Consider the following 10284-nt stretch of genomic DNA (forward strand, 5'->3'; position numbering starts at 1 on the left):
ATTTTATTCAAAAAATGTTATAAGTTGACTATCGTGATATTCTATACTGATGCTTACATCAACTAATTATCATATATTTTAATTCAATATTGCATATTTAGATTAGTTATTTGTCGTATTCTATGTCAATTATCAACGCTAATAACACTTCAAAATTATTTTAATACGTTTTAATTAGGTTTATGTCAGTATCGCGTAAAGTAACCTTTTAACTCTATCCATGCAAACATATTCGATTTGACATTTAGTGAATATAAGAATAGTAACATATGAAGGGAAATATAAATAATCATTTAAAACATATCAACAATATACATATATCTTATATTATATATTACCATTATGAATTGAAATTAAAAATAAATATGTATCACGGTATAAAAGTTGAATACCAAAATAAATAGTGTATTTTTCTTAAAACAGCATCATTTATTAATAAGTAAATATAATTTGTGTGTACAAAAATTCTCATATCTACAAAAAAAAAACAATAAAATTACTTGGAACGTTTGTCCTTCAATATAAACCTTTTGTGTACCCTTATTATTCCATTAATTAATGAAAAAAAACGACGTCACATATCTTCTTAATAGATATACTTTTACAAACGTGAGGAAACATTATTGAACAAAATGACTAGAAATTAAATAAGTTGCTCAAGGTGAAAGGGTGAGAAAACGTGTTCAGAAATAGTATTTCCAAAGACATGAGCATCGCAATCAACGTCTGCAGGAGAGACACACAAAGGCATTACGACGGCAAGCTGCGATGTTACTTTCGGTGTACGCTAATTTATAAAATTGAGGCTATTAAATACGCGTTTTATTATCTATTATATTATAGTTTATATTAAATGTTCGAATTATCTCGAGATCACAAATTATTCACATATTGAATTGAATAATTTGGACATAAGCGAAGTTCAAAATTGCTTCGACAGTTGTCTAGTTCACATCGTTTAGTCATTGAAGAGTTACTACGCTCACACGACGGCAAAATGTTAGGATATCATTTATAATATTAATCAAATATTATAAGCATCGAAAACGTGCTATAAAAATATAAATGACATCCAGAGTAATTTCTAATAAAAATAAATCCGTTCAAAAATTAAATCGTTCCAATGATTATAATTTAATAAAATTTGATTGTTGTCACTAGATTGAATAATATAAAAAAAAACTGAAGATAAAAATAAAGAATCAAATATTATTAAATAATCATATTTTGATTACGCTTTAAAAATTATTTTTATATAATACAAAATATCAACGTTATAATCAATACTATTGATATTAAAAGTCAAGAAATTAAGTTACATAAACAGACATCCGGTATTTTTTCAATTCGTTTGAAAAGAAAAATCAATTTAAATTGTTTATAAAACTGACATATTTATTTGTAAAAATTTAGTATAATAGTGATTTGTGAGCAAAACTAAACCAATATATTGAAACCAAAATAAAAACATAACAAAAAGTAGAATACCGTTAGTTTCAAAGCCGCGCTGAGCACACAACGAAGCTCGAGGCAACCGTAACTTAATACAAGACTTTTGCCTTACGTCGACTTGAGTCAAGCGAACTCCGTTTTCATTATATTATTTGTTACCGTGTTTACCGTTATAGATTCATAATAATTGAATATTATTTACTTTCTTTCTGTTAAGCTATCTGCCAATCTCAATTGTCAATCAGAGTAAAGACTCTGTGGACGAAAACGATCGCAAGTCGTACTCGTATGTAAACTATATATTAAAGTCAAGAAAAATTAAAATAAAAGTTTTTTCACCCATACCACCTAGATGTCCAAAAATCATTTTAAGACATTTTCTACCTCGCATAACCACTCTGTGGAACTAGCTTTCGCCGGCAGTTTTTCCGAACCGATACGACTTGGGTTGACTTAAAGAAAAAAGTGTTCTCATTTGCTAAAGGCCAGCAACGCACCTGCAAGCTCCCCGGTGATGCAAATTTCCATGGGCGATGGTAGTCACTTTCCATTAGGTGAGCCTCCTGCTCGTTTACCACCTATAACATAAAAAAGGCGAGTTTTTTAGTAGATAATCTTCGAACTGTTGTAAATTTTTTGTATTTTACCTAATTATTGCTTGGCAGTGGAACAACAACACAGACGGGCTTGTATAAAGCTAAATTGTACTAAAAGTTTAATTTATATATATTTTTTATAACTAAATAATAATGTTTGAACGTCACTTATCCAATATAATTCATTATATTGAGCCCATAAAAATTCAGTAGTGCGTGCCCGGGCTCAAACTTGCATATTCGTTTAAGATACCAACCAATTGGCCATTTCTGTTCTAAATTCACGGAACATATCTTCTATATATCAATAAAATACCTATTACATATATTTTATTCAAGTAGGCTTGTGCTAATTAAATAAAATTCATTAATTTAACTATAAATCCAATTATAATATTTCAATTACATTAAAAAAGGAAGCAAAATAACCCATTGGTGCTTGTCCTGAGACATTTCTTATATAATGAAAAAGGATTAAAAAATTTCGTAGCGTATATTTACATTCCATTTCACGTAATTTCCGTACAACGCGTGTAGGATCCCGAAATACTTTATTTATTTGGAAGATATCGGAAAAAAGTAAACCAATCCACTATCCACATTTTTCCAAATGCATACGTGAGAAACAAACATATCGATATTGAACGAGTGAAATTCGAACAACCACCAAAAGGTAGACAAGATAATTTCTTAAGAATTTTTCTTACAAGCCAAATATTGATAAATTAATAAATATTTGATGCTCAAATAACCAGCCGGCGAATTATTCTGTGATACAAAAATCGTTTCAATCCTGAAATGTCATAAGTTAACTATTATGATATTCTATATTGAAGCTTATGTCTAATAAGTTTCATTTCAATATTACAGAAGCAAAATAAGTTAAGAATTAAAATGTTATAATTTATGGATCTATGTTCAAACTCAATTAAAACAAATCTAAATTTTCATGTGCTTAATTTGTATTCAAAATTCATCCTGAAGGAAAATTCACGTGAAAACCTGCAAATAGCGGATGAAAATATTCCATGTGTATCCACCAACCCGCTTTAGAGCCGCGTTGATTAAGCCTGTTTCTTAAAAAGTAGAGACCTTAGCCCAGCAATATGACATTTACAAACTATAATTTAATTTACTCGTAAGTACTTACTTTATTTGAAGCTATTTTGATTTATAAAAGCGTAAATGTTTTCCCACAAGTGAGTTACTAACCGTTGGTAATCTGGTAACATATGAAACAAGTTTATTCTTGTTCCTTTTATCAATAGAACGTCTGTCAAAATTCCTGGAAAATATTCTCTGTCTTTGGAAACATTCATTTAATTTTATTCGTATGTAATATTTTAAAATAATACAATGTTTTTTAAAAATTGAAATATATATTTTATAAACCGCATAAAATATTTTTAATATTACTCAAGATTTTGTATAAGTTTTGAATTTAAGCTGCTATTTCAAAAATATATTTTTTAATATAGTGATTTATTTGCATAAGCATCATTAACTAACTATAAACAAATAAAAAATAAAAATAGTTATTGTATAAATCATGTCTGCGTTGAATGTTGGCAAGAATGCTAGCAGCACTTCCCCGTTGAATACTAATTCCGATCCTCAGAGCAAAAAGTAACTAGTCTTACATACTGAAGATCAAAAGTCTTCGAATTCGTTAACCGGACACATCTTTTGGAGCTATTTCTCGTACCGGTATTGACGGTAAAGCGTACATATGTACGCAATACTGGTGCGTAATCGTATATGCATATCAGAACTACCGCTAGCTTTACTGGTACTATAAATAACTCATACTCATATAATTCGTTTTGTCTTGGATTATTTCAAATGATTGATTGTATATATACACGAAATTCTTTCATTAGTGATCTATTAATTATTATTATTAAATTGTCCTTGATCCTGTTATAAAAACGTATACATTGCCCTAAAAAGAGCCAAAAACATTAGTGAAAATCGATTGAGCGTGATTCCCACGGATTAAATAACAGACAAACAATATATGTATATCCAACTAGTATTAACTTACTTCATATAATAATTTTAATGATAACAGTGAATTATCGTATCGTGACATTTTTATTTGTTTATTCCTGGTTCACTGGTACTAATTTCATACGAATGGTCCAAAATTCAATATTGGTTTTTTGATCAACAAACCATCTTGCACTCGACTGTCCAGGAAAATATTTTGAACTCATCTCATCAGACACATAAAATTCTGCCATATATGGAAGTTCCAAGCCTTGTCCTCTATAGAAAAAGAATATCAGAAAGATTCTTATGGACTTTATCAATATTCTCCATTTGGTCTGATCCCATATTTCGAGGCGGAACAGTATGTTATCTTTGTATTACTGCGAATAGTGAAAGAAAATTATTTATCAAAAATTCATGGCTTTGGGCTCCTTTTCCAACACCAAATTTCAGGTTTTGTGAAATTTATTTTTATACATTTGGCATAGTATACAAAAAAAATACATTTTACAAGTATCTATATAAAATGAATGGTCAAAATTTCATTAATATTGTATCTTAAGCACCCTCATCTATTACCCGAACGCGGTACGGTACACGAAACGTAATATCAAAGACAAAGATACAAAGAAAAGAGAAAGGGTTCCACTTGACCGATCACCCTTCGGGTAAGTCATCCGGTAAATAACAATGCAAATTAAAGGTTGCGTAAAAATAAGAGATGGAATAATATCAGTAATATTATATAGTAACCAATGCGTGGCCTCTATTTTAAAAGCCTTCATCAAAGATTATGTTAGTTATTAAAAGTATATTATCCAAATGTCCTTACTTATTTTTACGTGTTAGTCATTGTCATAGTCATTATATTTGACTACCTCTTAAGTAGTGGTTCGATTATTAGGCTGCAGATCGCGAGGCCCTGTATTTAAATATTCGGGCTGGGACCATAAAAGTTCTTAAGTTTTTTTGCCGATAAATACTCGATTAGAATTCGAAGTTTGGAGTTTGGCAGTGTTCGCATTGTGCCACGGATAGCACGTAAAGTCGTTAACCTCTCGCTGAAATGGTCACCGACTATGATGCTCTGGTTTATTTTAAGATTTCCTCTCCTTAGGAAATTGACTTAGGCTTCATAATGACTAGCTTAAGTCGTTCTTCATTAATTACGTCCTGATGGACAAAGAAGTTGTAGTAAAGTGGGTAATTCGATATAACTTGTCAAAGATATATGTAATAGACAATTTTGTGGAGTTACGATGTCACTAAAAATATAGCGGTAGTCAAGAAGCACGTCTATTTATTTCTCCCTATTTGACGATAGTTTAGTGGCGTACGAGTTCGGGATATTTAAAAAAAAATAAATAAATAAAAGTGAAAATGGCGTGCGGAAAATTAAACGAGTTTGACATTAATTCCGGTAACTGGACATTATACGTGGAAAGGTTAGAAATGTATTTAAAAGTGAACAAAGTGGAAAAGGACTTATGGCTGCCTACTTTAATTACCGCGATCGGTGACCAAGCATATGAATTGCTTAGCAGTTTGGCGAGTCCGTTAAAACCAGCGCAATTAACGTATGATGCGGCGGTTGCATTATTACATAATCATTTGCAACCTCGGCCGTCCGTAATGGCGGAACGTTATCGCTTCCGACAAAGAAGACAAAGGAACGATGAATCTGTGGCGCAGTACGTAACAGAATTGAAAAAATTGTCAAAATATTGTGAATTTACAAATAATCTAGAAGAAAATTTGCGTGATCAATTAGTGTGTGGATTACGGAGTGACGTCACAAGGCAGAGGTTATTCGCTGAGGATAATTTAAATTATAACGGCGCGTTGAAGTTGGCATGTGCCCTAGAAGCAGCTGAACGGGATGCTGCGGTGGTGGAGGGCTCGAAGGTAGCCTCTGTAGAAGGGGTTCACGTGATGATGGGCCATGGATCAAAGGAGCCTGAAACAAGGCAAAGTGGGCCGAAGCAGCATGGACCTAGGCACCCTGTCCCAAGTGAGTGGACACGGGAGGTGGACAAAAACTGTTCGACGTGCGGGAAGGCAGGCCATAATAACAAGGTTTGCCGCTATAAAGGTTTTACATGTCGGATATGTAAGAAAAAAGGACATCTGCAACGGGTTTGTCCGAGGTCTGGAAGCCCTAGAAGAGGAAAGAAAGTCAATCATGTGGCTGCTTCTGATCGATCGGACGGTGATAGCAGTTCGGAAGACATGGAAGAGGAGTTGCATCAACTCAGCCTAAATAGTTATAAGCCGGTAAGCTTACAAATATGTATAGATAATATTTTATTAAAAATGGAAATAGATACAGGGTCTGCAGTGTCATGCATTAGCAAGAAAACGTATGATAAATATTTTAAGCATATAGTAATAGAAAAAAAAAACTTAACCTTTAAGTTTTATGATGGTAGCTCGATACAGCCGTTAGGGACAATTAGACCTAATGTTTGTTATAATAATGTATGTAAAAAATTAGAATTATTTGTTATTGAAGGGGGAACTACGTCGTTATTGGGGAGACAGTGGCTGTCCGAGCTAGGAATACAAATTCCCTCTTTTCATAAAAATATTAATTGTGTGCAAAAATGTAGTAATTTGTCGAATTACGATTTAAAAACTTTAATTAACAGATATGATCAACTGTTCAGTGGCGGGCTGGGGTGCTTCACGGGCGGCAAGGCTCAGTTGCGAGTGCGGGATGGAGCGACCCCAGTGTTCTGTCGCGCGAGGCCGTTACCTTACGCGCTGAAGGGTCAAGTGGAGGCGGAATTAGATAAAATGCTGCGAGACGGCATCATTGAACCGGTGAACAGTTCGGACTGGGCAACTCCGTTAGTACCGGTACGTAAAAGTGATGGAGGATTACGTTTATGCGCGGATTATAAAATTACAATTAATTCCGTCTTACTGATCGATAGGTATCCTTTACCGAAAATTGAAGACTTATTAGTTAGTTTGAATGGAGCTCAATTGTTTTCGAAAATCGACTTATCGCAAGCCTACAACCAAATCGAATTAGATAGTTCTAAGGACTTGACAGTTATTAATACACATAGGGGGTTATTTAAGTATAATAGGTTGGTATTTGGGCTGTCATCTAGTCCGGGGATTTTTCAACGTATAATGTCCCAGTTGCTTGGTGATATTCCTGGAGTAGAAGTATTTCTGGACGATGTCATAATTGGAACCAAGGGGGGTCGCGAGGAGCATTTAGCTACACTCGAAAAAGTTTTTTATAAATTGCAATCTCACGGTATGAAATTAAAAAAAAAAAAATGTTCATTTTTAGTAGAAGAAGTTAAGTATTTGGGCTATGTAATATCTAAAGAGGGTGTTAAGGTAGATAAGGATAAAATTGAAGCCATTGTTCGAATTCCACGTCCAAAAGATGTATCCGAGCTAAGGTCATTTTTGGGCTTAGTTAATTTTTATGCTAAATTTGTTAAAAACATAAGTCAAATTTTGTATCCGTTATATAAATTATTAAAAAAAGGAATAGGGTGGAAATGGTCAAATGGTTGCGAAGAAGCGTTTATTAAAATTAAAAAAATTTTAACGAGTACGAAAGTCTTAGCCCACTACGATGCGCAAAAACCATTAAGTCTAACTTGTGACGCGAGCTCAAGAGGCATCGGCGGCGTCCTCGCCCAACCGGAGCCGGGGGGCGCCGAGCGGCCGGTAGTGTACGTATCGCGCGCGCTAACAGAGACCGAGACGCATTATTCACAGATCGATCGTGAGGCGCTTGCAATTGTATTTTGTTTAAAAAAATTACATCAATATTTATACGGTAGGCGTTTCACGTTGCGAACGGATCATAAACCCCTAGTTAGCATTTTTGGCCCCAAACATGGCATTCCGACCATGGCAGCGAGTCGTATGCAACGATGGTCAGTAATATTATCTGCGTATACTTACGATATTGAATATGTTAACACAAAACTTAACAGCGCCGACGGCTTATCGCGACTGCCCGGGCGCAATGTGAGCGGGGATGACTCACCTCTCGATCCGCCCGAACAGACTTATTTACACTTCGCGCAAAGTGAATTATTGCTCGATTATAATAAAATTAAACAACAAACATTGCGAGATCCTTTATTAGGTAGAATATTACTTTATGTCAAAAGTGGATGGCCGGAGCAGAATGAAATAAGGGAATTGCAACCTTATTTTAATAGAAAAAAAGAGTTATACGAGGAATTAGGATGTATTATGTGGGGTCATAGGGTGGTAATTCCGGAAAACTGTAGGGATAGGGTTTTAATGGATTTGCATGAACCGCATATGGGGGTTAGTAAAACTAAAGCGATGGCCCGCAGCTACGTGTGGTGGGCGGGGATCGACGAAGCGGTGGAGGCGGTATGCAAGCAGTGCGAGGTGTGTGCCGCGGAGGCGGATGCACCAACCCGTCATACTGTCAATCCATGGCCGTGGCCTTCAAAGCCCTGGTCACGGATTCATTTAGATTTTTTAGGTCCTTTTCAAGATAAAATTTACTTAATTTTAATTGACGCGAGAACTAAGTGGATCGAGGTATATCCTGTCCCTAGTACCGCCGCGCGTTATACATTGAATAAATTAGAGGAAGTTTTTGCGAGATGGGGGTTACCGAAGCAGATGGTAACCGACAATGGTCCGCCGTTTACAAGTACAGATTTTTCAAAATTTACAAGTAAACTAGGCATAGAACATTTATTTTCAGCTCCTTACCACCCTGCGTCAAACGGTGCCGCCGAAAATGCTGTACGTACGATAAAAAAAGTAATACGAAAAGCAATCCGTAAAAAAGAGGACATTCAATCATTTCTTAATACGTTTTTATTACATTACAGAAACACGGAACATAGTACTACTGGGGAAAGCCCTGCTTCTCTAATGTTAGGGCGTAGTTTGCGTACAAAATTAGATTTACTTAGACCAGATAGGGATAAAAAAGTGAAGGAAGCCCAAGCGCGTCAAAGGAAGTTAGGAACAGAGGAAAGTCGGTCTTTAGAGCCGGGAGAGGATGTGTGGATGAGAAAGTATCAGGGAGCTAATAAATGGGTGCCGGGTAAAGTTATAGAACAGTTAGGCGCGACGGATTATAGCATTTTAGATGACGTAGGGAGGGGATCGCACAGACATATCGATCAGTTAAGACGGAGATCTACGCGTAATTCCATAGTTGCTCCATACACTCCATTGCAGCATGATTCCCCTGGGGTTCTGACACCGGCACTAATGAGCGATAGTCCAAAGATGCCAAGAATGGGTGAGCCGGTTGTCAGAGAGGAGTCTAGTGGAGAGAGACCGCAACCAGAGGTAAACGAGCAAAAGACTGATAAGGTTCCAAGTTCGCCCACACTCGCAGCTGAGTCGCCGCTGTCCGTGTCGCCGCCTCGGATAAGGCCAATACGCAAATGTCGTTTAATTAAACCATTGCATGGTAGTGTTAAATAATTTAAAATAGGGTAAGTCTACTTAATAATAAATAAAGTTAATATTAACATATAAAAAAAAAAAAAAAAATGTTTAAATCTACAAACCTTATAACTTAGGTTAAGCTATTTGTATTCGGCTAAGGGGTTGTATTGTATAGAGGGGAGGATTGTAGTAAAGTGGGTAATTCGATATAACTTGTCAAAGATATATGTAATAGACAATTTTGTGGAGTTACGATGTCACTAAAAATATAGCGGTAGTCAAGAAGCACGTCTATTTATTTCTCCCTATTTGACGATAGTTTAGAAGTCATGACGTCAAATAAGTGAAGTACTAACAATAACTTATTATGCTTTGTCGATAAAATACATCACTCGATAAAGCAATATATCAAGCAACTTAAGTTTCCCAAGTCGATGTCCGACTAACTTCGCAAGTTATCTCTATGCAAAGTCAAACACTAGAACCGATGCTGCTAGCTGTTTAAACTCGATCGAAACACTAACAGAGTGAAGTGACTGTATTGAAATGCTTCAAATGTCATCTTTTAGTTTTGAATTTGTAAATTTTTTAAGATTTATTTATACTTATCGAATACGAATGATCATGAGAGATATCACCAAATAGGCATTAGTTCTACACAGATTACAATATTAAGTATTTATTATACAGATTTCTACAAATAATACAAACATTTACATAACACATTAATGCGGATAAGAATTTCATCAGAAACATGCACGATGATTTCCTTTATTTGCCAGCACAAAAATATTTATAAATACAACTTATTAAAAATAAC

The 10284-nt window shown here is 34.8% G+C and overlaps 1 protein-coding gene across 2 annotated transcripts; it reads left to right on the top strand.

Moving 5' to 3' along the window:
* The first annotated feature begins 5249 nt into the window (after positions 1–5249).
* LOC125072621 lies at positions 5250–6941 on the top strand. 2 transcript variants are annotated; one of them, XM_047683256.1, is made up of 2 exons: positions 5250–6314; positions 6689–6941. In XM_047683256.1, the coding sequence occupies exons 1-2, from the start codon at positions 5421–5423 to the stop codon at positions 6692–6694; spliced, it is 900 nt and encodes a 299-aa protein (XP_047539212.1). In that variant the 5' UTR covers positions 5250–5420; the 3' UTR covers positions 6695–6941. The 2 variants fall into 2 exon arrangements, with proteins under 2 accessions (XP_047539212.1, XP_047539211.1); XM_047683255.1 differs by having other exon boundaries at positions 6707–6941.
* Positions 6942–10284: the final 3343 nt, after the last annotated feature.

Source organism: Vanessa atalanta, chromosome 22, assembly GCF_905147765.1.
Source record: "Vanessa atalanta chromosome 22, ilVanAtal1.2, whole genome shotgun sequence".
NCBI lineage: Eukaryota > Metazoa > Arthropoda > Insecta > Lepidoptera > Nymphalidae > Vanessa > Vanessa atalanta.

Excerpts from the sequence above, each read along its gene's own strand:
- LOC125072621 (XM_047683255.1), top strand. The coding sequence starts at position 5,421 with ATGGCGTGCGGAAAATTAAACGAGTTTGACATTAATTCCGGTAACTGG. Across the intron at positions 6,315-6,706 it reads GCCTAAATAGTTATAAGCCG|TGGCGGGCTGGGGTGCTTCA; the intron begins GTAAGCTTACAA and ends TCAACTGTTCAG.